Genomic DNA, 27,957 nt, shown 5'->3' on the forward strand with positions numbered 1-27,957 from the left:
GCCCCAAAGGGCAAAACTTTCGTTTTCCACACTGTAGAATGAGGCTCGGATGCCCTAGCGGCTGTGGGGAGGGCAGCAGTGAGAGGTGGGCAGGGCCCAAAGCCTTCCAGTGGCACAGGGGAATACTGTCAATCAATCAGTCAATCAATCAATCGTATTTATTGAGCGCTTACTGTGTGCAGAGCACTGTACTAAGCACTTGGGAAGTACAAGCTGGCAACATATAGAGACAGTCCCTATCCAACAGTGGGCTCACAGTCTAGAAGGGGGAGACAGAGAACAAAACCAAACATACTAACAAAATAACATAAATAGAATAGATAGGTACAAGTAAAATAAATAAATAAATAGAATAATAAATATGTACAAACATATATACAGGTGCTGTGGGGAAGGGAAGGAGGTAAGATGGGGGGGATGGAGTGGGGGACGAGGGGGAGAGGAAGGAAGGGGCTCAGTCTGGGAAGGCCACCTGGAGGAGATGAGCTCTCAGTAGGGCCTTGAAGGGAGGAAGAGAGCTAGCTTGGCGGATGGGCAGAGGGAGGGCATTCCAGGCCCGGGGGAGGACATGGGCCGGGGGTCGATGGCGGGACAGGAGGGCTGAGTAGGTGCAAATGAGGTTGTCGTTAATGTAACTTGGTGATAACAAGGGTCTTTTTCCCGGGGTGGGGGTGGCGGGGGCACTATAAGGAAGGTCGCTTAAGTGGGGGTGGGTGGAAGCAGGGGGCGTCTATGGCGGCGCTTGGAGGAGAGGAGCCTTCCGGGAGCAGCGGGGGCCACGCGGTGTGGTGGCAGGCGGGCGGGCCTCTCTGGCGCTCTGAGGAGAGGAGCCTTCCAGGAGCAGCGGGGGCCACGCGGTGTGATGGCGGGCGGGCGGGCCTCTCGGGAACGGAGTCCCGGACATCTATGGCAGCACGCTCTGAGGAGAGGATCCTTCCTGGAGCAGCAAGGCCGCGCGGTGTGATGGCAGGCGGGCGGGCCTCTCGGGAACGGAGTCCCGGGCGTCTATGGCGGTGAGCTCTGAGGAGAGGATCCATCCGGGAGCAGCAAGGCCGCGCGGTGTGATGGCGGGCGGGCCAATCGGGAACGGAGTCCCAGGCGTCTATGGCGGCGCTCTGAGGAGAGGATCCTTCCGGGAACAGTGGGGGCCACGCGGTATGTCCTGCGCGTCTATGGCAGGCCTCTCTGGCGCTCTGAGGAGAGGATCCTTCCAGGAGCAGCGGGGGCCACGCGGTTTGATGGCGGGCGGGCCTCTCGGTAATGGAGTCCCGGGCGTCTATGGCGGCACGCTCTGAGGAGAGGATCCTTCCGGGAACAGCAAGGCCGCGCGGTGTGATGGCGGGCGGGCGGGCTTCTCGGAAACGGAGTCCCGGGCGTCTGTGTCGATGGTGGGACAGGCGAGAACGAGGCCCAGTGAGGAGGTTAGTGGCAGCAGAGTAGCGGAAGGTGCGGGCTGGGATGGAGATATTATCCCTCGGAAGAGGGAAATCCCCATCTCTGCATTTCCCCGTATGCCAGAGCTAGGTGCTGCCATTGGGCTGGGGGACACAAGTTTCAGGCCAGAGGAACAGGTGAGGGATCAAGTGAAAGATCAAAGGAAATGGAATCAAAGTGGGGTCAGATTAGAGCACTGTAATCTGTTGTATTGAAGGGCTCTGGCCTTAAAATCATAGCCAGTTAAGACTTTTCCCCTCTAGACTTTAAGCTTGTTGTGAGCATGGGGTATGTCTGTTGTATTGTTACATTATACTCTCCCAAGTGCTTAGTACAATGCCCTGTGCACAGTAAGTGCTCAAATAATAATAATAATAATGGTATTTAAGTGCTTACTATGTGCAAAAAAATAAAATTGACTGACAGTCTTCTCAGATAATTGCCTGTGACTTTGTTGCAAGGGCCTTGTTGAGCACCCCTTTCTAAGGGGTAGAGAAGTTACCTTTTCCCATTCCCTTACATGGTATTTGAAATGTGCTCTCTAGCTACTTATGTCCTGCCATTTTGAATAATCATGTTTCTGACATTCTTAGGAAATCCTAATAATTCATTCATTCATTCAGTCGTATTTATTGAGCACTTACTGTGTGCAGAGCACTGTACTAAGTGTTTGGGAAGTACAAGTTGGCAACATATAGAGACATGACATTACAGAATGGTGCAGTTCCTCAAGGTGGAATTGATAATGCTGTCTCTCACTTCCATCCTTTGTTTTCCCTTATCCCCTCCAATGCAAAAGAGAAGTGACTGAAAGGGGATTTCTTTTTTTTTTTTTTTAGGGAAGAAAAAGTCCCAAGAGAGCAGAAACAAGGGAAAGAAAGCTGGAGGCACAAGGATGAAGAAGAACGAACCTGAAACAACTTCTGTGGATATGAGGGATTCTGAAGATGGTAAAGTTTATGTCAAACTTACAGAGCTGGGTATGTTTGTTCAGACCTAGGCAGCTCTAATTAGTAACTTTCTAAAAGTAGGTGTAGTATCTTTCCTTTTAAAAGAGGTATCGAATGTGATTTTTTTTTAACTGTGTCCAGATTAATGAACTGAAGAAGAGATGCCAGGTGAATCAGCAATTTTCCTTGTCAAAACTAGACTAACATTTGATAAAATGTTATTGAACATCCCTAATATGATGACCATGAAGCCTCTTTAAAACCTGATTCACTGTGATTCAGAACCTTGACATTAGCAATGTGAACCAAAACCTTCCCCTCCACCCTCCAGAAAATATAAGTGGCCCGAATTTTTCATCTCCATCCAGGGCAAGTCTGTATTTTATGAGTACGGATAGTCCTTGGACTTATGACATAGTTGCTTCATAAACATTGTGTCTCTAATTCAAAATGTGTCAGAACTGATTTTTCTCATAGGAACAGTGGTCTAAATTGGGGATTGGTTCCTGAACCGCAGTGAGCTTCACTATTTTAGATGAATAATATAGCTACATTAGGAAAGATGAATTTTGCTTTATTGGAAATAAAATGGATATGTTGATCCTCCCTGGTGAGCTATTCCCTTGTATTGCCCCTTCCTCATCAGTGCTTTTAAAAGTGTTTTCCCATTTATCCATGGCTCCTGCATTTCCTCCTTCCCCTCAATCCTCCCTCCCTAGTCACCCAACCTACAAACCAGAAGCTAGTGATGTAAGTTAAAACTAATGGGTCTTAAAAGCCCTTACTGTTAGATTCTGCAGTGGGGCATATATTCAGTAGTTGCAAGGTAGAATCCCAGTCATTGTGCACTTGGGTTTTTTGTTTTGTTTTGTTTTTCTTGATTTCCTATTTCTCATCTAATTGCTGACACTGCATAGACAAAGGCCCAAATAGTTGGGTGATTAGGCTTATATATATTCCATACATTCTTTCCTCAACCCCAAGTCTTTTACTCTACAGATGTAAATGTAATATAAATTTAAGTGGGAAATCCTAAAGAGAATTTCTTTAAAATACTAGAGTTTGCACTGAGCCACATGAACTTACCAAATAGAGATTTTTATTTTCTTTTAGGATCATTAGGGATTGGTTCCTTTGGAAAAGTAATATAATGTGGACTCTGAATGCCATTTCATTTAATGGCATATAGAAGCAGCGTGGCTTAGTGGAAAGAGCACAGGCTTGGGAGTCAGAGGTTGTGGGTTCTAATTTTGGCTCTGACGCTTGTCAGCTGTGTGACTTTGGACAAGTCACGTAACTTTTCTGTGCCTCAGTTCCCTCATCTGCAAAATGGGGATTAAGACTGTGATCCACACGTGGGACATCCTGATTACCTTGTATCTACCCCAGTGGTTAGAACAGTGCTTGGCACTTAGTAAGCGCTTAACAAATGCCATTATTATTATTGTTATTACTATTATTTTTTTCATTAATATTGTTGAGGGAAGTTATAAAGTTATAAATTGTATAGCACTGAAAAAAATATCCCAAGAGACAAGCTCTCTTACCAGAGGGGCTTGAAGAAAAGTACGTATTAAAATTCATAACTTTGCCATGAAACCTTTCAGTATAGAGGAGAGGAATCAGTCCACTGAACTGTCAGAGTTTTTACCCAATGTGCAAGTAAAACAATAATTTAAAAAAATGGATGGGGTATTTAAGTGCTTACTAGGTGCCAAACACTGAACTAAGTGCTGGGGTAGATGCAGGATAATCAGATCACAGTCCTACCCAACATGGGGCTTACAGTCTAAGGCCCAGACTTACCTTGACCATTTTACAGATGACACACAAGGCAAGTAGCGGAGCGGAGATTAGAACCCAGGTCCTCTGACACCCTGACCTGAACTCTTTCTAGGAGACCACACTCTACCCTTGTTCTCTGGTGGGATGTCAGCCCCCTTCCACAAAAAAATGAGATTAATGTTCACTGAACTTTTTGCAGGACAACGGGTCAAAATTGATTATAGCTAAAGCACAGCTAGCCCTACACTGGATGTTCTGTATTCTTCTATGTAATGATCAAATCCTCCTGCCAAATTTTTTGTTTGTGACATTTTTGTACCTGTTGTACATTTGTACAACAAATTGTAAGCATTGCCTTCTTTCTGGAGATAAGAACAAAAGAAGCCATGTCAGGAGGGAAGGCGTGCTGTAGTGGGTGCCTTAGGAGTCGAAGCAGTGGACAGTTCTGGGTAACTTTATGGCTGGAGAACATAAATCTATATGGCCCTGAATGAAATGTATTTATTTTTTTTTTTTTGGTTGAAAAAGCCCTTGGAACTCATGGAAAGAAATAATCTGTTCTGCTAAAACATGAGTTTTCATTATGTGTTTTAGTTTGAACAAGCCTGAAGAATAAAGGGATGTTTTTGTTGTGCTGAAAGGCACAACAGTAAAAGAAATTTATTGAGCTCTTACTGCATAGCGAGCACTGTATTAAGCACACTTGGGAGAGTACAGTACAACAGGGTTGGTAGACTTGACCCTGCACACAAGGAGTTTTGGACGTGGCATAAGACCTACAACTTGTGCAACTGCTAAGTCTGTCGGGCTCTCAACCCCTGCATCGTGGCAGAGCTGACTCTTCCTTTTTTTATTCTACATGTGAAAAGGTTAAAACTCTGAGGCGAAAAAGGCATTCTGAGGTTTAGATGTGAGGTTAGTTTTATTTCATTTTTTGCGGTGGGGAAAGCAGTTTTCTACTGGGTGTTTGCAGAAAGTTTTGCCTCAGAAATAGCAGACTTGGTCTTTGTTCATTGGGCTACCAGTTTTCTATTGTGGGAAAATCTGTGGGGTATACAAAACTTGCCACAGGAGCAAGAGTGCTTGTTCTGAAAGACAGCACCCTTGCTAGCAGACATTTATAAACTGGTTATACCAGAGGAGTTTGCCCCCACCTCTTTTCAGTTAGCTTTATGCAACTTCCCATGAGCCACACCCTCCTACCATTCCTTTCCAAACTCCTTGAATGAGTCATCTACACCCGCTGTCTCAAATTCAGCGCCAGCTCTCTCCTTGACCCCCTCCAATCTGGCTTCCTTCCCCTACACTGCACCGAAACTGCCCTCTCAAAGGTCACCAATGACCTCCTTCTTGCCAAATCCAACGGCTCCTACTCTATCCTAATCCTCCTCGACCTCTCAGCTGCCTCCAACACTGTGGACCACCCCCTTCTCCTCAACACGCTATCCAACCTTGACTTCACAGACTCCGTTCTCTCTTGGTTCTCCTCTTTTCTCTCCGGCCATTCATTCTCAGTCTCCTTTGTGGGCTCCTTCTCCCCCTCTGATCACCTTACTGTAGGGGTTCCTCAAGGTTCAGTTCTTGGTCCCCTTCTGTTCTCTGTCTGCACTCACTCCCTTGGTGAACTCATTCGCTCCCACGGCTTCAACTATCATCTCTACGCTGATGACACCCAAATCTACATCTCTGCCCCTGCTCTCTCTCCCTCCCTTCAGGCTCATATCTCCTCCTGCCTTCAGGACATCTCCATCTGGATGTCTGCCCGCCATCTAAAACTCAGTATGTCCAAGACTGAACTCCTTATCTTCTCTCCCAAACCCTGCCCTCTCCCTGACTTTCCTGTCACTGTAGTCGGCACTACCGTCCTTCCCATCTCACAAGCCCGCAACCTTAGTGTCATCCTCGACTCCGTTCTCTTGTTCACCCTGCACATCCAATCCGTGAGCAAAACCTGCTGGTCTCACCTCCGCAACATCATCAAGATCCGCCCTTTCCTTTCCATCCAAACCGCTACCTTGCTGGTTCAGTTTCTCATCCTATCTCGACTGGATTACTGCATCAGCCTCCTCTCTGATCTCCCATCCTCCTGTCTTTCCCTACTTCAGTCTATACTTCACGCTGCTGCCCCGATCATCTTTGTACAGAAACGCTCTGGGAATGTTACTCACCTCCTTAAAAATCTCCAGTAGCTGCCAGTCAACCTATGCATCAAGCAAAAACTCCTCGCTCTCGGCTTCAAGGCTCTCAATCACCTTCCCCCGTCCTACCTCACCTCCCTTCTCTCCTTCTACAGCCCAGCCCGCACTCTCTGCTCCTCTGCCACTAACCTCCTCACTGTTCCTCGTTCTCACCTGTCCCGCCGTCGACCCCCAGCCCGTGTCCTCCCCCTGGCCTGGAATGCCCTCCCTCCACACATCCGCCAAGCTAGCTCTCTTCCTCCCTTCAAAGCCTTATTGAGAGCTCACCTCCTCCAGAAGGCCTTCCCAGACTGAGCCCCCTTTTTCCTCTTCTGCTCCTCATCCCCCCATCCTACCTCCTTCCCCTCCCCACAGCACCTGTATATATGTTTTTACAGATTTATTACTCTATTTTACTTGTACATATTTACTATTCTATTTACTTTGTTCATGATGTGCATATAGTTTTATTTCTATTTGTTCTGACGACTTGACACCTGTCCACATGTTTTGTTTTGTCGTCTGTCTCCCCCTTCTAGACTGTGAGCCCGTTGTTGGGTAGGGACCGTCTCTGTATGTTGCCGACTTGTACTTCCCAAGCACTTAGTACAGTGCTTTTCACACAGTAAGCGCTCAATAAATACAATTGAATGACTAAATGAAGTGGTCATGACCTGAACCTGATACCCAAAGCTACATCTACAACCCTGTTCTCTCTCCCCCTCTGCAGTCTCGCATCTCCTCCTGCCTTCAAAGCACCTCTAATTGAATGTCCACATATCACCTCAGGCTTAACATGTCCAAAACTGAGCTCCTTATCTTTCCACCCAAACCGTGTCCTCCCCTTGATTTTCCCATCACTATAGACAGCACCACCGTCCTTCCTGCCTCACAAGCCCGCAACCTTGGCATATCCTTGACTCCTCTCTGTCATTCAACCCACACAATCAATCCATCACTAAATCCTATTTTTCCACCTTCACAACATCACTAAAATCCTCCCTTTCATATACATCCAAACTGCTACCATTTTAATACATTCACTTATCCTATCCAGCCTTGATTACTTTATCAGCCTCCTTGCTGACCTCCCAGCCTCTTATCTCTTCCCCACTCGAGTCGTTATGTCAGTCTGCTGCTCAGATCATCAGGACATGTTTTCCCCACTCCTCAAGAAACTCCAGTGGTTGCCCACTAACTCCTCATCAAAAACTCCTCACCATTGGCGTTGAAGCATTCAGTCATCTTGTCCTCTCCTACCTTGCCTTGTTACCCCTACTACACCCAAGCCTTCATATTTCACTCCTCTAATGCTAACCTCTTCACTGTACCTCGATGTCACCGCCAACCCCTCACCCATGTCCTGCCTCTGACCTGGAATGCCTTCCCTCCTCAAATATGGCAGACAATTACTCTCCCCCTTCAAAGCCTTATTGAAGGTACATCTCCTCCAGGAGCCCATCCCCAAATAAACCCCCCTTTCTTCTTCTCCCATTCCTTTCTGTGTCCCCCTGATTTGCTCCCTTTGTTCATCCCCCCTTCCAGCCCCACAGCACTTATGTACATATCTGTAATTTATGTATATTAATGTCTGTGTCCCCCTCTTGACTGTAAGCTCATTGTAGGCAGGGAGTATGTCTGTTTTTTTTTTTGTATTCCAGGTGCTTAGTACAATGCTCTGCACACAGTAAGAACCAAATAAATACCATCGAATGAATGATTGAATAAGTGAACTATCCCCAGCTGTTGCCCTCAGTCCTTTACCACTGGCCCTAATGTGTCCCCCGAAACATAGCTCTTGGAAAAGGAGGAGAGGGATGCAAAGAACACCAGTGAAAGTTGAGAGACCATGAGACTTAAGGAAAGAGGATCCAGTTTTATTACCTTGCTTACCAAAAGGCTGAAGGACTAAGATACTGGAAAGGAATGGCAATCTAATCATCATCACTTGTAGGTACAAAAATAGGAAAAGAAATGGCATCGATGCTCAGTGAATGATTTGGGTTTAGTATATTTTCCATGACCACTTTTGTTACTCTGGCCTGCAGCGTGGCTCAGTGGAAAGAGCACGGGCTTTGGAGTCAGAGGTCATGGGTTCAAATCCCGGCTCCGCCAATTGTCAGCTGTGTGACTTTGGGCAAGTCACTTCACTTCTCTGGGCCTCAGTTACCTCATCTGTAAAATGGGGATGATGACTGTGAGCCCCATGTGGGACAACCTGATCACCTTGTATTCCCCCCGGCGCTTAGAACAGTGCTTTGCACATAGTAAAGCTTAACAAATGCCATCATTATTATTATTAAAGAGGAGCCAGGGACATGACATAGAATGGAGGATGGGTAGCATTCTCATTTTGGACAAGGTATTGGTTGTTAAATCTCCTCTTCCACCCGCTGTCCCTGGCTTGAGGGTCTGATCCGGCTGTTGGGCAGCTAGCAGCTTGGGCCTGGGAACGACGCAGCCAATCACCCCAGCCCCAGACTTTGAGCCCATTGTGGACAGGAATCATCTCTTTTTATTGTTGTATTGTACTTTCCAAGTGCTTAGTACAGTGCTATGCACACAGTAAGCGCTCAGTAAATACAGTTGAATGACTGAATGAATGCCAGAGTTCCTTGGCCAAACCTAGCTAATTTACTAAATTTCCCAGTGGATTTACTAACATTTTGAATGCATCTTTCAACTTTTATAATTAAAAATGCCAAACTTTACTGTTGAATCATATAATATTCACTGACCACTTTACTGGGTTTGTGCTATTGTACTGAGGAGTATGGAGTGAGGCCTTATAGAATTTAAAGGAGACATGGTTCTGGCCCCTGAGGTCTTTAAAACCTAATCTGTTCGAGAATTCCTCTTCGGGCGCATAAAAAGCTGGATTTAAAATAATGTTTGTAGCCTTAAGAATTGCTTTCAGTCCAGGAGAACTGCTAAGGAATTAAAATAATGAAAACCTGAAATTGTTGAGGGGTTAAGAGGGATATATTTACTGGTAAATTATAGTCATTAAAGTGATTTTTATGCATTCTCTTGTCTTGACTTACAGTCTCCTTTGGGGAATTATGAAAAAGAATTCAGCTCTCTGTTTTCTTTATCTCTAACGGTAGTGATCTCTAATGATAGTCCTTTCTAATGATTCTTAAACGCCTTTACGTAAGGTCAGTAACCATTTATTACCCAATGTACCAAGTTCAAGTAGTAAATTTTGTATTCAGGAAAGACATGGTAAAGATACCTGGATCTGTAGGTTTTGACAATTCTAAAAGGTCCATTCATCTTTGTCTGCATACAACCCAAAAATGATTAAATATGTAACAGCTGAAGACTTGAGTGCATTCGTGCCATAGATTAGGATGCAAATGGAATTTTTATGTGGAAAAGGATCTGGATGTTTGAAGTACAAGGGTACCTGGGTCAGTTATATTACTTGAATGAATGGTAAATAGATCTGGGTGCAGTTGAATTCTTCAGATGCAGATCTACTTCCCAAAGGAATGGTTTTGGATTCGGGGCCGGTGTAAGATTTTCTTCGAGAACCAAAAATGGTACTATACAGTGTGACTGATATGCCACTCAAGTGGATTTGGATCCAGTTTTATTACCTTGCCTACCAAAAGGCAGATGTGGCTGAAGGACTAAGATACTGGAAAGGAACGGAATTCTAATCATCATCACTTGTAGGTATAAAAGTAGGAAAAGAAATGGCATTGATGCTCAGTGATTGATTTGGGTTTAGTATATTTTCCATGCCCACTTTTGTTTCTTCTTTCTTAGGTCCTAAAGAGGAAGAGGAGAAGCCTTCAGCCTCTGCAGTGCTGTCACTGGAACAGACTGCAATGATTCAAGAAATGGTAGATCATGGCGCACTTCCAAAACTGGTGATCTCGCATCCTGTCTGTGAGCCACCAAAAATGCCTGAAGAGAAACTAGAAGTAGTAATCTGTAGGTCCGATGATTTGGACGAAGAAGATGAGGAGGAGGAAGGGGAGGAGGAGGAGGAAGTGGAAGAAGAAGAGGAGGAGGAGGAAGATGAGGAAGAGGAGGAGGAGGAGGAAGGGGAGGAAGATGCTAATATGCCAAAAGAAAGTTCTGGAAGAGAGCCAGGATTGGAGAGTGAAGAAAAGCAGGAAATTTCAGAACCAAAAAACACGTCTGAAGGAAATCCAGAAGATTCCTCTCAGAAAATGTCTGCAGTTCAGATTCCTAAAACAAAAGGAGAATCCAATGGGGATGCCTTTGAAACATTCATGTTTCCTTGTCAACATTGTGAGCGGAAGTTCACAACAAAGCAGGGACTGGAACGTCACATGCATATCCACGTATCTACCGTCAATCACGCTTTCAAATGCAGATACTGCGGCAAAGCCTTTGGTACACAGATTAACCGGCGGAGGCATGAGCGCCGTCACGAGGCAGGGCCAAAACGAAAATCTGTTTTAACACTACAGCGGCCTGGAGCCCTGGCCGATGGTCAGATACGTGCAGATGATGTGAATCTTAAAGTCGGGGTGAATGCTTCCACTATTTTACATGACTACGCGGCCTTAGATCCCGAAAAAGTTGCCCGAGAAACCCCAGGCCCTGCTGTTGCCGAAGAGAACAGGGAGCCAAAAGAGCTGCATCCGTGCAAATATTGTAAAAAGGTATTTGGAACTCACACTAATATGCGGAGACATCAGCGTAGGGTTCATGAGCGCCATCTGATTCCCAAAGGCGTGCGGAGAAAAGGAAATTTACTTGAAGAACCCCAGCCCCCGGTAGAGCAGGTCCAACCAACACAAAATGTATACGTAGCAAGCACAGAACTAGAAGAGGAAGGAGAAGTGGATGATGTGTACATAATGGATATTTCGAGCAATATTTCGGAAAACTTAAATTTCTATATCGATGGCAAGATCCAGTCCAACAGCAGCACCAGTAACTGCGATGTGATTGAAATGGAATCCCATCCTGCCGACTTGTACGGTCTAAATTGTCTGCTGGCTCCGGTGACAGTGGAAATTACTTCAAACTTAAAGACCCCGCAAGGCCCAGTGGCCGACGACCCTCCTACGGAGTCTTCCGGTGCTGCAAACGAGTCCAAGAAACGGAGAACCACCAGTCCTCCCCTGTTACCCAAAATCAAGACTGAGGTGGATCCCCAGCCCGTGACGCCATCGTGCTCCATAACTCTGCCTCTCAGCGTGTCAACAGCCGAGATCGTACCTTTTCAGAAAGAGAAAGCTGTGTATTTGTCATCGAAGCTCAAGCAGCTTCTGCAGACCCAAGACAGTAATAAACTAACCTCAGTAATAACTTCGCCCGAGGTCCCTAAACTCAGTCCGGCTACTGTGGCCTCTCCTTCCCCCACTTCAGTTTTGCCTGTGCCATCGAGTCGGTTTAAGCGAAGAACCAGCTCTCCACCCAGTTCACCCCAGCACAGTCCAGCCCTGCGAGACTTGGGGAAACAAGGGGATGCGAAACCCGTGTGGAACGATGTCGTTCTGGGTTCCAAAATCCCTAAATTAGAAAGTCACAGCAGCTCCCCTGCCTGGAGTTTATCTGGGCGAGATGAAAAAGAAACCGTGAGCCCTTCTTGCTTTGAGGAATATAAACAACCCAAGGACTGGACAGCCGTACCCCCTTTTAGCAATGTGTGCAACCAGCAGCCATTGGATTTATCCAGTGGGGTGAAACAGAAGTCCGAGGCTGCCGGCAAGACTCTGGTCCCTTGGGAGTCCGTGTTAGATCTGAGTGTGCATAAAAAAGCTGGAGGTGATGCTGATGTCAAGGAATGCAAAGAAAATAGTGTGGTGCAGCCTGCCTGTAGTGGTTCCAAGAAAAAGAAACCCCCAACCTGCATGTTGCAGAAGGTCCTCTTGAATGAATATAACGGTCTGGATTTAGCCACCGAAACTCCTCCAGATGGGAACAGGAGCTCTAGTCCGTGTAAAACCGCAGCTCCACTGCCAGAGCCTGACCTGGACCCGGAGTCTAGCTTGTCGGCCCCCACAGTCGAGTCCCCTCCCGCTACTTCTCCGTCACCCCTCCCACAGACGTCATCTGGTTCCTTGGCTCAGCTGCCTCCTCTCTTAATCCCAACCAACCCTTCCTCCCCACCACCGCCTTGTCCTCCTGTATTAACGGTTGCCACCCCTCCCCCGCCACTCCTTCCTACTATTCCACTTCCCCCCACCTCCTCCAGCGCTTCTCCCTTGTGCCCCTCGCCAGTCTCTCGCACCACTGCCCAGTCACCACTTCCGATCCTCTCTCCCACGGTGTCTCCTTCCCCATCTCCCATTCCTTCAAGTGACCCTCTCATCTCTGCTCCTTCACCTGGGCCGCCTATCCTCTCTTCCTCCTCTTCCTCTTCCTCCTCCTCCTCTTCCTCCTCGTCCTCCTCCTCCACATCCTCGTCCTCCTCATTCTCTTCTTCATCTTCCTCCTCCTCTCCTTCTCCACCCCCTCTCTCAGTGGTTTCGTCTGTGGTGTCCTCTGGCGATAATCTCGAAGCTCCTCTCCCCATCGTGTCATTCAAACAGGAGGAGTTGGAGGATGTGGAGCCAAAACAAAGGGAAGACCCACAGACTTCAAGCGAGCGGGGCGTTCAGGAAACCTTTAGTAAAAATTTTGTGTGCAATGTCTGTGAATCCCCCTTTCTTTCTATTAAAGATCTAACCAAACATTTATCTATCCATGCTGAAGAATGGCCCTTCAAATGTGAATTCTGCGTGCAACTATTTAGGGATAGAACTGACTTGTCGGAACATCGATTTTTGCTTCACGGAGTTGGAAATATCTTTGTATGCTCAGTCTGTAAAAAGGAATTTGCTTTTTTGTGCAATTTGCAACAGCACCAACGAGATCTCCATCCTGATAAAGAATGCACCCACCACGAGTTTGAAAGCGGGACCCTTCGACCCCAGAACTTCACCGATCCCAGCAAGGCAAATGCAGAGCACATGCAGAGTTTACCGGAGGATCCTTTAGAGACAGCCAAGGAAGAGGAAGACTTAAATGATTCCTCAGAAGAGCTTTATACCACCATAAAAATAATGGCTTCTGGAGTGAAGTCAAAAGATCCAGATGTTAGAATGGGCCTCAATCAACATTACCCGAGCTTTAAACCACCTCCGTTTCAGTACCATCATCGAAACCCCATGGGTATCGGAGTTACCGCCACAAACTTCACCACTCACAATATCCCACAGACCTTTACCACTGCCATTCGCTGCACAAAGTGTGGAAAGGGGGTTGATAACATGCCCGAGTTACACAAACATATCTTGGCGTGCGCTTCGGCCAGTGATAAGAAGAGGTACACCCCCAAAAAAAACCCGGTCCCGCTGAAACAGACGGTGCAGCCTAAAAACGGGGTAATGATCATAGAAGGGGCTGGGAAGAACGCCTTCAGGCGAATGGGCCAACCTAAAAGACTCAATTTTAGCGTCGAGATTAGCAAAATGTCTTCTAACAAGCTCAAGCTAAATGCTTTGAAGAAGAAAAATCAGCTTGTCCAGAAAGCGATTCTCCAGAAAAACAAGTCTGCGAAGCAGAAGGCGGATTTAAAAAACAAGGCCTCTGAGTCAGCCTCTCATATCTGCCCTTACTGTAATCGAGAGTTCACGTACATCGGCAGCTTGAATAAACACGCGTCTTACAGCTGTCCCAAAAAACCTCACTCTCCTCCCTCAAAAAAGAATTCTTCTCACTCGTCCAAGAAAGGGGGCCACGCGTCCCCCACCAGCAGCGAGAAAAACAGCCAGCGTCGGCGCACGGCTGACGCCGAGATAAAGATGCAGAGCTCACAGGCGCACCTGGGCAAGACCAGGGCCCGGAGCTCGGGGCCTTCCTTAGCCCCGGTGCCCTCCGCAGCCTTCAAGGCCAAACCGAATGTCAAATTTGTAGCTTCGGTAAGGTCCAAAAAGCCCAGTGCCACTTCTTCCCTAAGGAACTCCAGCCCCCTGCGGGTGGCCAAAATAACTCACAGCGAGGGGAAAAAACACAAAGCTGTGGCCAAGAGCCATTCGGCCCAGATCGCCAGCAAAGCGCCCCGGACGCTGCATGTCCGGGTACAGAAAAACAAGGCTGTTTTACAGAGTAAATCGGCCCTGGCGAACAAGAAAAGGTTAGACAGGTTCAGGGTAAAAACTAGAGAAAGGAGCGGGGGCCCCATCACCCGAAGCTTACAGCTAGCGGCTGCTGCGGACGTGATGGAAAGCAAGAGGGAGGAGAGCGCTGCCAAACAGGAGCTCAAAGATTTCAGGTAAGCCGTTCGCTTTTAACGCGAAAGCGGCATCGTCGGGTCATTTTCTTTTCCCTGCAGTTTACAGCTTGACTCCGGCGCGCGTTGAAAAGCGGTTGACCGTTGCGGAGCCTGCCCAAGAGTAGGGTCAGCACTTTGGATGAGGTTTAAAGAAAAGCCTGAACCAATTTCAGTTTTCAGTCGAGAATTGCCAAGTAGCATCATTCCTAGAAAAAATGGACCATTGGTATTAAATATCAGTCCCTGGTCAGGACCCTAAGTAGATGCGTGAAAATGAATCGGGTGCTTTTTTTTCTTCTTTGATGTTTCAAGAGAAGCAGCGAGGCCTCGTAGTGGATAGAGCACAAGTCTGGGAGTCAGAAGGACCTGGGTTCTAATGCTGGCTCTGCTACGTGTCTGCTTTGTGACCTTGGGCAAGTCACTTAACTTCTCTATGCCTGTTATCTGTAAAATGGGGCTTGACCGTGAGCCCCATGTGGGACAGGGATTGTGTCCAACCTAATTGACTTGTATCTACCCCAGCACTTAGAACAGTGCTTGATACATACTATGCGCTTAACAAATACCATCAATTGTTAAATACGTTGAATGGATGACTTTTTGAATTGAACTGTTACCATTTTTCCAGTATTTTCCTAGGCTGCCTAATTTCTTCCCCAGAAGAAACTAAATTATTCTGTCGTCTTTGGTTTTGTGGGCTACGTCATTTTGGGAATCAATTTATATATACCACAATCAAGTATAGTGGCCAAATATCTTCAGTATTCTGGGTCTCTCCCTGTTCATAGCATTCAGCGTGTCCACATAAAGAAAAATTCAGTGATTTCCTATTAAAGTGCTTCACATTTTCCCCTTATGTATCTGTCTGTAGCATGTATCATGCCAGTATGGTGTGAAGAACTATGGTTTGGTAGCTTGAAACATGACAGGGAGATTGGATAGTTGAGATTTGATGTCCCCATTTTGTGGCCCTGGGCAAGTCAATCCAATCTCTCCATCCCTTTGATTGGATTCATCAGCTGTGACTAAGTAAAGGTTTTTAAAATATTTTGAGGTACAGCTGTGGGCTGGTATTTTTTTTTTGGTTGTTTGTTTTTTACCCCCACAAAGTAGAGAGGTGCTGGACTTTGGTTATGGCAATTTCTCATGCTTTACCATTCATTCAGCTTTGTAAATACCTCAGCCTGTGTTCTTGGAATCTTGTCTCTAGCAACACAGGCTTTCCCTTTGTGTGGCTTCATTTACTTCATCGCCAGACTTCAGATAGCAAAAAAGTTTTGAAAGTATGGACCATTGAGAGTTTACCACCTGATGTGTGGTCCTAGGAATTCAGTCAGTTAAGTGTGTTTTTGTTTTTTTCTCCTCTTGCAGATTCTGGAAATTCTGTGTTTAACTTGGGATTGTTATCTGCCCTAGGACATTCAGATGTGAATGTGCCAGTTCTGTTCAGAAGCTGCATGGCTTAGTGGATAGAGCATGGGCCCAGTCGTCAGCAGGACCTGGGTTCTAATCCTGACTCCACCACTTGTCCACACACTAAGACTGTGTGATGTTGGGCAAGTCACTTAACTTCCCTGTGCCTCAGTTCTCTCATCTGTGAAATGGGCCTTAAGACTGTGAGTCCCGTGTGGGACAGGGCTGTTTCCAATCTGATTTGCTTGTATCCACTCCAGCGCTTAGTACAGTGCCTTGCACAGAGTAAGCACTTAACAAATACCAAAATTATCATTATTATTATTAATAGTAAGCAAATTACCTGTTCCTAGGATGAGTGGGCGATATACATGCGCTCAAGCAGTCTTGTTACTCTGGAAATCACTGTTCACCTGAAGTGGAAAGGAAATGGGTACAGTCCTTTGGGGCAACAGGGCCAATGAAATATGCTTGATTTTGTAAAAAGACCACTTGCCTACACGAGGTTAATTTACCTCTTTTGGAATTTATCTTCACCATAGTAGAACCAAGTGCCTGAAGTGAGATTATATTCCCCAGATTCCACTAACATTGTCATTGTCGAGCCAGAACACAGGCTCCCAAATTGGGAATATCCAAGTCCAGAAAGTTGTCTTCCTTGGATTTGCTGGCTTTAGAATGACAAAATCTTATGCTCCGATAGCAGCCAAGGAAAGGTTCCCTCCATGTTGATGGGAAATTGCAGTAGAAGTGCTGCTCTGTGGTTACAGTATCTTTATTCCCTAAAGCCAGTAACAATTTGGTGTTGCCATGTAGAAAGTAGGTGTAGCAAAAAGTGCATTTCGTGAACCATTTCTGAGACTACTTCAAGAGCCCAGGAGACTTACTAAATTTTCAAACCCCTCACCCCCTTGAGTGTTGAATGATGGTAGGTGCAGCCATTTACCTTTCTCTAATTACTAGTTAACTGGAGGGTTGAATTGGAGTCATGTATGAAATTTGGCAGACAAAAAGATCTGGTTGAGGCACTTGAAAGATTTAGTTACTAAATACTAGATGAAGTTTTCAGCTCCCCAAACAAACAGCAGGCACACAGACCCTTTTCACTCTGCTTTGTCTGGTTAATTAATAGCACTTCGGGGGTTCTGGAAAAGTCCCTGGGGTCTGGTTTCTTGACCCACGAATTTGGGGTTGATCATCAACCACAAAAGTCTTGAAGTGTTCTTGGAACAAAATGAGGGTCCAGAAAGAAAGCTAACGTTGACTGAAGGGTTTTTTTTAATGTGTGTGTGCATGTGTGCCTGAGAGCCAGTTATTGTTCAGACAAGTGTTTTGTCTCTATCAGGGCACCTGACTGCACTCTTTGGATATTGATTAATTGAAAAATAATCACAGGAATGTATGACCAGTTAGTAGTCTTATTCCTGGATCAGGTCAATGGACCATCCAACCCAATATTCTGACCTCAACATAGGATGACTTAGGGGAATCACGTAATGGCTGCTCTCTGACATCCATCCTAATGTCTAGAGATGTTCCAGATAACAGCTAGTTGTTACATCCCTAACTGTCAGATTCCTTAAACCAAACACTGAATTATGACAGGTCCTTTCAATTACACCTGAAAGCCTGGGGGTAAAAAGTCTCTTTAAATCAACTCTCCTCTTTCCTTCCAAATACAGTGTTCACTTTGTGGACTTCTTTCTAGTACAAATTGTGCATGATGATGGTGATGATGAACCTCTATTCTGATATAAGAAAGAGTTATCAGTAGGTCATTGGCAGGAGATTCCTCTCAGTTTGTCAAACTGTGCTTAGATTAAGTGTCATTCCTTGCCATTCAGCTTCTGTTTCAATGACAATTTATAAGAACTTCACTTTTTTCAAATATAGCACACTAGCCATTTAGGGTGACACATTGGAAGTTCCCCAGGTTCTGCTTACTACAGAAGCAGCGTGGTCTAGTGGAAAGAGCCCAGACCTTGGAGTCAGAGGACCTGGGTTCTAATCCTGGCTCTGCCACTTGTCTGGTGTGTGGCCATGAGCAAGTCACTTAACTTCTTTGAGCCTCAGTTACTTCATCTGCAAAATGAGGATGAATTCCTTCTCCCTCCTACTTAGGCTGTGAGCTCCATGTGGGACAGAGACTGTGTCCAACGTGATTATCTATCCCAGCACTAGTACAGTGGATGGTACATTTTAAGATCTTAACAAGTAACTTTATAACTGTAATTATTAAAACCCAAAGTGCCAAATTGCTGTTAAATTGAAGATGAAAACCAAACCCTGAAAGATATGCTGCAGAAAAAAGCACCAAAGACACCATACATTATTTATTTCTAGTGGTATTTAACTCTTACAATGTGCCAAGCACTGGGCTAATCAGGTTGGACCTAGTCCTTGTCTCTCATGGGGTTTCCAGTCCAAAGGAAAAGGAGAACAGCTTCTCTGGATTCCATGTTGCTCGCCTGGGGACACCAAAGGGGGCCATGTTGGTGTCATCAGCTCTCTGTCCGACATCAGGCTTTTCAGACACTAGGATCCAGAAATAAACCTCCCCCTCAAAATCAGCAGGTCAGCTGTACATCTAATTGATGCTGGCTGTTTTGCGTGGACAGAATTATGGTTTTTCAGGTCCCAAGGCCAGTTTCCATGCCCATGCAGTCAGTGTTTCAGAAGGGCAATGTTTTTAGGAAGAGAACTACATACTTCTCTTGCTCTTTCCTTCTGAAAAACACACGGAGGTGACTTTCCAACTTAGATATGCAATGGATTGTTCAGTACACAGTGACTTTTTAGGTTATTACATCAATTAGTCAATCAGTGGTATTGAAAACTTACTGTGTACAGAGTACTGTACTAAGCGCTTGGGAGAGTACAGAATAAGAGTTGGTAGACACACTTCCTGACCACAAGGAACTTACAGTCTAGAGAGGCTATGAATGATTTACCCAAACTTAGGAAATACTTTAAGGGAATCTCAGGTTGTATTTCTCATTCCATGTTGGATTTGCGCCCAACTCTAGTCTGACGTGGTGTCACTATGAATCCAAGGTGGGCATTGCCGGGCAAAGCTCCCCAATTCTGCAGCTGCTTTCTTTCCAAAACATGTAGCCTCGATTATTAATTTTGATGACCCTGTTGGGAAATACTTTTATGTCAGTCACCCCCATTAGACTGCAAGCTCCTCGTGGACAGGGAGTGTATCACTTAGCCATTTTGAACTTCACAAGTCCTCAGTACACTGCATATCATGCAGTGGGCCCTCATTAAATATGACAACTACTGCTATCTAGTGAAATTCATTCATTGTCATATTAATTGAGCACTTACTGTGTGCAGAGCACTATGTATTAAGCACTTGGGAGAGTACAGTGAAACAATAAATAGACATATTGCCTGTTTACAGTGTAGAGGGTGAGACAGACATTAATGTAAATAAAATTACATAAATTACAGGTATGTACATAAATGTTCAGGCAGAACTAAATGTAGATGTCAGGGATGGCCAATCCTCGTTAACCAAAGCGCCACAAACCAAAAACAAAATACGACAGAAAGATGTGGATCGAAAAAATTCCTTTCCACTGGCGGGAGAGTCCAGGAAGGTGAGGGGCAAAGAGCAGGCATCCTTGTGGGGATGGGGTGGGCGAGCTGGTTGGGAGTGGGGTCTGGAGCTGCAATCCTGCCTTGCCCGGGGGCTTCGCCGTCCACCACCAGAACAAATTAATAAATAAAGCGCAGGACAGTGTAATAAATAACACAGCATATGCACGCGAGTCCAACAGCAAGTGAAGAAGACACCCGGGGCTCGTGAGCCAAAATTAGGCCCCTCCTGGTCCATACTAGGACAGTTGAGTCACAGAAAACATAATTTTTCCCTTTAACTTTTAATTCTCTGAGTCCCCAATAAATGAATTCCTCAATGAAATCGTAATAATTTTAAAGGTACTTATTCCATGCTAGAATCCCCTCCTCTGCCGCCCCATAAACAACTTAATTGTAGTTCTCAGATCTACAGGTGTGTCTTTTTTTTTGTCCAGATATATGAATTTTAAAGTATATTCCAAGCTCATGTGCTTCGATGTTTTAATAGCAATTTTGTTTTCTGGTCTATTCACATCTTCGTTTAACCGCGATCCGTTCATAAACAGATTCTATTATTTTGTCATTTATCTTCAGTTTTCTTATTTTCTAGGAACCTCCTGTAAAAACAAACCAAACCAATCTTAATTGACAGAGTAAAGCTATTGCATGCTCAACTTAGGATAAGCACTACGGCAATGGATATGAAATCCACCAAGCTTGCGAAACCAGTCGAAGCTGACTCAAAATCAATAAAATACATCCGATTACCTGCAGGCTTCTTGCTAATGTTGTCAGTGTCAGGCCCCTCTCTTCAGCGGGGCCTGATGTGCATGTTGGGTTTCAGGATGAATCAGATACAAAGAGAAGGGTACTGTAAATGGGCTAACCTGGACACAATCTGTCACCGTGGACTGATAACTCGGATCTTAGCGTTTGCCCCCATCTTGGTGAACGGCACAGTGAAAGACCATTTCAAGTTCACGTCTCAAAGCAAGTTCCCTGTTTTATCGGTAGTTGGTTAGAGTTGCAGGGATGGCCAGTTCTGCTGCACTCACTTGAAAGTATTTTGGTCTATGGAGTATCGATGCCTTTCTTTTAAACGAATCGATAAGAGGAATGTAGCTGGTCAGAGTTCTTCTTGCCCCCTTCTCCCCCTTTTTTGTCAAAAAAGAGCCTGTCTAGATTGCCAGCTGCATTTTGAGGTAACCCAATTGGATCTGGACTCTTCCCCCACTTAATTTTTGTCCAAATGAAAGTTACCCCCCCTCCTTGTGTTATCCGGCACCAAATTCCGTGGTGGTGATGGATTCTGTGTACCATGTTGTTGAAAGACATAGGACAAAAGAAAACACAGGTGTTTGAAAGTGGATGTCTCCACAGAGATGTAAATGAATTTATTATTCCGCTCTGTACATGTCTCTAATAAGGTTAAAAGCAACAAATTAGCTTCCACCTCAGGACTGTGGAATTACTTTGTGGAAATATCATTTCTCCAAGCATTTCCCTCCTCTTTCCCCCCGCCACCCTCCCATCACCACCCCACAGGGTTAATGATTGAGTTGGTGGGAAATGGCTAGTTTCATTCACATATCCTATTTGTTCTCAACTTCAAAAGTAATCTACCTCTTTAAATTTGTAGTTTGATACTTGTTTGGTGAATTTGTGCCACTTTAACTCTTTCACTATCATTCCCATTTTGTTACATTTCTGTTACGGGGACTTTTTGTTGAAATATTGTATAAAGCATTTGTAGCAGTTTAAAAATAAAATATTTAAAATTATTTAAATTGTTTTGGACACTTCAATTGTATTATATGTGATTTACATTTTACATTAATTTCATTTTGTTTTTGTTTTGAGTTGTTAATCTGGAGATTGTTCCTGTATTGAAGTTTGCTGTTAGTTATATTATTGTTTCTTGTTGGAGAGTGATATAAAGACTATTCTAATGAAACATTAAAATTTACAATTTGACATACAAACGGGGTTGTCATTGTTTTTAACCAATGTAGCCTTGTTGACAGAGATATTTTAAGTACTGGTAGACAACTGAAGAGTGTTGTTTGCGCTTTTTTTTTTCCTTCGGCATGATGTAAATCTTGTGAACTTGACAGTTGTATAAAAAGATCTCTTTATGCTGTTGCAAGCACTTAATTGACTGGTTAGAGGGGGCTACAATGAAACATTTTATATAATTGTAACCAATAAAGTAAACTTTCTAAACACTTGTGAAAGGCTTACATTTTGTGCAGAGATGAGAACTGTCATCAAAAATTCAAGTATGTCTAAAAAAATGTATAAAGCTTGCACTGTTTACATGCAGTATAGTACAGCAAATAGTCACTGCTGCCTCTAGGTGGTATTAAATTAAACATATGTTAATTACTTGCAGAAAGGCCTGCGGTACCAATAATGTTACTATATTTGCTACATTTGCTCTTGTTAGCACAAAATGAAAAATGTTCTACACGCATGGCACCAAGCTTTGACTTGACCCTCTGTTTGGCACTTGTTAACAAACTATGCCTCTTTCGAGTTTTTCAAGCAGTTTAAGCTTTTTTTTGTATATTTGAAACTGCATCCCCAAAAGGAACAGTTGTAACAATTCAGCACATCCATCTCTCATGGTATATCCCGCTGTCCCCATCCCCACCATCTGCTTCATAATAACCTGGTATCAGGGAAAGAAAAGATTGGATTTTGGTGCAGTTGATGAATAACGGCTTCCATGCCCCCAGGACGTTAGTACTGAAAGTTTTAGTGAATACGGTTTATCTCATTCCCTTCACTTGTCATTTTGCCGAAATGTCCATTCTACTGCTCCATATCCAATTATGTTTCTGCTGATCTGCGATGGGAGTCAATATGACTACTTATTGACTGCTTGTTTAGGAATGGAGACTGTGTACCCATTGTTGGGTAGGGATTGTCTCTGTTGCTGAATTGTACTTTCCAAGTGCTTAGTACAGTGTTCTGCACACAGTAAGCGCTCAGTAAATACGATTGAATGAATGACCCTAGGCTGTGAAGAAACTACCTGGAGTTGCCATACATATTGTACAATCATCTTGAAATTCAAACTAATGTAGGCCGAAATGTGGTCTGCTCCTTCTCATATATACTTAATAATAATTGTGGCCTTTGTTACGTGCTTACTGAGCACTCTACTAAGGGCTGGGCACATCGTGGCATAGTGGTAAGAGCCTGGGCTTGGAAGTCAGAGGTCATGCGTTCAATCCCTCTCTGCCACTTAGCTGTGTGACTTTGGGCAAGTCACTTCACTTCTCTGGGCCTCAGTTACCTCATCTGTAACACTGTGAGCCTGTAAGACTGTGAGTCCCACGTGGGACAACCTGATCACCTTGTACCTACCCCAGCGCTAAGAACAGTGCTTGGCACATAGTAAGCGCTTAACAAATGCCATTATTCCAGCGCTTTGAACAGTGCTTTGCACATAGTAAGTGCTTAATAAATGCCGTCATATTATTATCATCGGGTCAGACAGTGCCTGTCCCACAGGTCTCACAGTCTTAAGGAAGGGAGAAAACAAGTGTTGAATCCAAATTTTACAGATAAGGAAACGTAAGAAGCAGCATGGCCTAGTGGAAAGAGCATGAGATTGGGAGTCAGAGGACCCTGGTTCTAATCACAGCTTTTTTTTAATGGTATAATAATTATAATAATAATTATGGTATTTAAGTGCTTACTGTGTGCCAAGCGCAGTTCTAAGTGCTGGGGTAGATACAAGGTAAGCAGGTTGTCCCACGTCAGGCTCACAGTCTTAAACCCCGTTTTACAGTTGAGGTAACGGAGGCACAGAGAAGTTAAGTGACTTGCCCAAAGTCACACAGCAGACAAGTGGCGGAGCTGGGATTAGAACCCACCAAGCACAGACTCTTTCCACTAAGCCATGCTGCTTCTCTATTTTGTTGTTTGTTCTGTGTATTTGTTCTTTTGACTCACAGGCCTGTGCTCTGTCCATTAGGCCATGTTACTTCTCTGCCAGTTTACTTGTTGTGTGACCTTGAGCAAGTCACTACTTGCCTCCTACTTAGACTGTGATCCCTATGTGGGACAGGGCCTGTTTCCAACCTGATAAACTTGTACCTACCCCAGCACTTAGAATAATAATAATAATAATAATGGCATTTGTTAAGCAGTTACTATGTGCCAAGCACTGTTCTAAGCACTGGAGGATACAAGGTAATCAGACTGTCCCACATAAGGCTCACAGCCTTAATCCCCATTTTCCAGATGAGGTAATTGAGGCACAGTGAAGTTAAGTGACTTTCCCATAGTCACACAGCTGACAAGTGGCAGAGCTGGGATTAGAACCCATGACCTCTGACTTCCAAGCCCGGGCTCTTTCCATTGAGCCATGCTGCTTCTCTAGAACAGTGCTTGCCACAAAGTCCTTAACAATTACCATTTAAAAAAAAAAATGCCCAAAATCAGTGCAGACAAGTAAGTAGCAGAGGCAGGATTAGAATGCAAGTCCTCTGACTCTCAGTCTTGTTCTCTTCCCTCTAAATCATGCTCCTTCTCTTGATCTTCCTAACACAGGCTTCTCCATGGTTGATAGTTTCTGTTCACATTTTTTTATGTAAAGAGCCAGCACTTCTTTGTTAAGTGAACTTCATTTGGATTTGCTTTTTTCTATTCTGGAAAGCTGTTAAAAATAATAATAATAATAATAATGGCATTTATTAAGCACTTACTATGTGCAAAGCACTGTTCTAAGCGCTGGGGAGGTTACATAGTGATCAGGTTGTCCCACGGGGGGCTCACAGTCTTAATCCCCATTTTACAGATGAGCTAACTGAGGCACAGATAAGTTAAGTGACTTGCCCAAATTCACACAGCTGACAAGTGGCAGAGCTGGGATTTGAACCCCTGACCTCTGACTCCAAAGCCCGTGCTCTTTCCAGAGTCACCACGTAAAGTAATCTGTACAGGACACTGAGCTCAGGACTCGATGTCAGCTTTAGTGTTCTAGAAGAATCTCTAATATTCCTGGTAGAGATCACTAAAAAACTTCCAAAGTTGAGCAGTTTACTTACCTCCCACTGGTCAGGATTGTCTCCTGGTGTTTTTTCTGTTTTCCGCTTCATTATTTAATTCTGAAAACCAAAACTTCATTTCTATTAAAGCAGGATGTTCTTGCTATTTTGAAATGTCTGTTTCTGATTATGAACACTTCTCTCTTCTATTTGCTATTCACAATTGGCCATTAAAATGTACTTTGAAGGAAAATGTGTCACAATCAAAATGACTTGTACAAATTTTACATTCAGCCATAAGCATTTATGACCTTGACTTCATTTTAAAAATGTAAAATATTAAACCTCACCAGATAGTGCACATGCACGGTAACTTTTGCACCTAAAGATAAGGCTTTTAACAAATTTTGGATATTTTTCATGTTTGTTTTAATTACCCCTTTTCCAAGGAAACTTATGGCCTATTGGATAGAGCATGGGCCTGGGAATAAGAAGGACTTGGGTTCTGATCCCAACTCTGCCACTTGTCTGCTGTGTGACCTTGGGCAAGTTATTTCACTTCACAGGTCCTCAGTTCCCTCATTTATAAAATGGAGATGAAGATTGTGAGCCCTATGTGGAACATGGACTGTGTCCAACATGGTTACTTTGTAAATACGATTGAATGAATTAATATCTCCCCCAGTGCTTAGAACAGTGCCTGGCATATATTAAGCACTTAACAAATACCATAAAAAAGTGAATATGTGTATGTGTGTATATTTGTGTGTGTGAGAGAGAGAGACACACATCAAAGAGGCTGTTGCAGTTGTATTAAGAAGAATGGACAGGTAAGAGAAAGAATGGCTGAAATATGATGGCCAGGGATTAACAAGTTCTGAGAGTTTAGGGGTGAGAATGCTATTTGTGGGTAGTGATTCATATACTGGAGCAATTGGATCCATTTCAATCTGCTTCCAATGGAACATTCCTTAAGCTTTGAGGGACCATCCCAAAAGGTCCACAAGATGCTCCAAGAGTTTCTGACAATCACCATGTTTGCTGCTGCTCTTCCAGAGGGGTGGTAGTGGTGGATGAATGAGCCTGGACTAGGAGAGCGGCTGGGTAGAGGTAAAGATGACCTTCTTCCCCTTTTCCCCCCACTTCCCACAGTCAGTTCTCTTCCAGGCTTACTGGAATTGGGAGGGCCGAGGCAGACAGCTGGTCTTCACTTGGGTTCTCCTGCTTCTCTATCTCCAATTCAACTGGGCCAAGTCTCTTCAGTCACATCTCCTGACATGGCTCTTCCTACATCCCTTATTACTCTATTTATTTTACTTGTACATATCTATCCTATTTATTTTATTTTGTTAGTATGTTTGGTTTTGTTCTCTGTCTCCCCCTTTTAGACTGTGAGCCCACTGTTGGGTAGGGACTGTCTCTATATGTTGCCAATTTGTACTTCCCAAGCGCTTAGTACAGTGCTCTGCACATAGTAAGCGCTCAATCAATACGATTGATGATGATGATGATGATCCCTTTCCTCTTCCCTTCCACTTGAAAGCATGCAAGTCACCTTTGCCCACTCCTATCTTACCATCCTGCTTTTCCACTACAACCTAGCCTACACACTTCATCCCACTAGTGCTGAACTACTCACTTTACCTCAGTCTCGTCTATCTCACCTCTGACCTCGCACCCTCATCCTGCCTTGGCCAGAACACCCCCTCTTCGTATCCGACAGATGATCTCCCTCCTCACCTTCAAAACCTTATTAAAAGCACATCCCTGACTAAACCCCTCATTTCTTCTTCTCCCACACCCTACTGCATCATCCTTGCAGTTGGATTTGCACCCTTTATTCACCCCTCCTTCAGCCCCACAGCACTTAGGTATACATTCCTAATTTATTTACATTAATGTCTGCCTCCCACTCTAGACTGTAGTAAGCTCAGGTGGCCAGGGAACATATCTAGGAGCTCTTACATTGTACCCTCCCAGGCACTTAGTGCTCTGGACACAATAAGTGCTCAATAAGTACGATTGATTATTGATGGATTTCCTACTGGCCACTGCTCTCATTTGATTATTTTCTAAAGGATCCTTTTTGGGGGTAAGAAGGACCTGTTTATAGACTGATAATGTAATAGTGGGACTATTTAAGCCCTGACTGTGTCGATCACTACTAAGCATTGAGCTAGATAAAAGATAGGTTGGACACAGTTTGTGTCCCACAGAGGCTCCCAGTATAAGTAGGGAGAACAGGGTTTGAATCCTGATTTTACGGATGAGGCCCATGAGAAGGCAAGTGACTTATCCAAGGTCACACTGAAGGCAGACAGCAGAGCCTGGACTAGACCATGGTTTCCCAACTCCCTAGTTTTAAGCAGTGCAAGGAGACATTGAATTAAATTACAGGAAGGACATTCCCATGCTGCTTATGGTATTGCAATTTTGGAGTATCAAATAGCTCATTATGTCTTCCCTGTTCCCTCCCTCCCTCCTTAAAATTCCCCTCAGTGACCACGTTGACTCTGTATTGCAACTCTGAGGCTGAGCACTGAGAGCAGATGGTAAACGTGGCTGTGCTGGCCATACAGAAGGCAGGGTTTTCAGGTGCATCTCCTCAGTGATTGTCTGGGGCCTCATAATGAAATGTAGAACCCAACTTGATAGTCAAATATGTATTGCTTAGGAACCTGCAACATAAACCAGATGAAAGTTTGTTAATGGATGGTGGTAGAAGAGTTTAATCTTCTGTTGGGAATCTAGGAATATTAAGTGTATACATTCATTGCCTAGTGACTAGAGCATGGGGCTGGAAGTCACAAGAACCTGGATTCTAATCATGGCTCTGCCACTTAATGATAATAATAATATAATAATGATGGCATTTATTAAGCACTTACTATGTGCAAAGCACTGTTGTAACTGCTGGAGAGGTTACAAGATGATCAGGTTGTCCCACAGGGGGCTCACAGTCTTAATCCACATTTTACAGATGAGGTAACTGAGGCCCAGAGAAGTTAAGTGATTGCCCAGTCACACAGCTGACAATTGGCAGAGCTGGGATTTGAACCCACGACCTCTGACTCCAAAGCCTATGCTCTTTCCACTGAGCCAAGCTGCTTCACTTGTCTGTTGCGTGACCTTGGGCAAGTCACTTCACTTGTATGTGCCTTAGTTACCTCATCTGTAAAATGCGGGTTAATACTTTGAGCCCTTTATGGCACAGGGACCTAATTATGAGGCCCCAGGGTCCAACCTAATTATGTTGTACCTATCCCGGTGCTTAGAACAGTGCCAGGCACATAGTAAGCGCTTAACAAATGCCATTAAAAAAGGCAGCATGCCTAGTGGTTAGAGCATGGGCCTGGGGGTCAGAA

At 44.5% G+C, this 27,957-nt stretch overlaps 1 protein-coding gene across 5 annotated transcripts in view; it reads left to right on the forward strand.

Annotated features, from left to right (window-relative positions):
• PRDM2 (PR/SET domain 2) overlaps positions 1-27,957 on the forward strand; it is a 228,131-nt gene that overhangs the window by 149,689 nt on the left and 50,485 nt on the right. For 3 of the 5 annotated variants that reach the window (XM_038747237.1, XM_038747232.1, XM_038747236.1), the window contains 2 exons: positions 2,274-2,414; positions 10,121-14,591. In XM_038747237.1, coding sequence (XP_038603165.1) covers positions 2,274-2,414; positions 10,121-14,591 — 4,612 coding nt within the window. Of the gene's footprint in view, positions 1-2,273; positions 2,415-10,120; positions 14,592-20,202; positions 21,816-27,957 lie in introns of those variants that run through there. The other 2 variants (XM_038747235.1, XM_038747234.1) reach the window with 2 other exon arrangements.

Source organism: Tachyglossus aculeatus, chromosome 5 (genome assembly GCF_015852505.1).
Source record: "Tachyglossus aculeatus isolate mTacAcu1 chromosome 5, mTacAcu1.pri, whole genome shotgun sequence".
Lineage (NCBI taxonomy): Eukaryota > Metazoa > Chordata > Mammalia > Monotremata > Tachyglossidae > Tachyglossus > Tachyglossus aculeatus.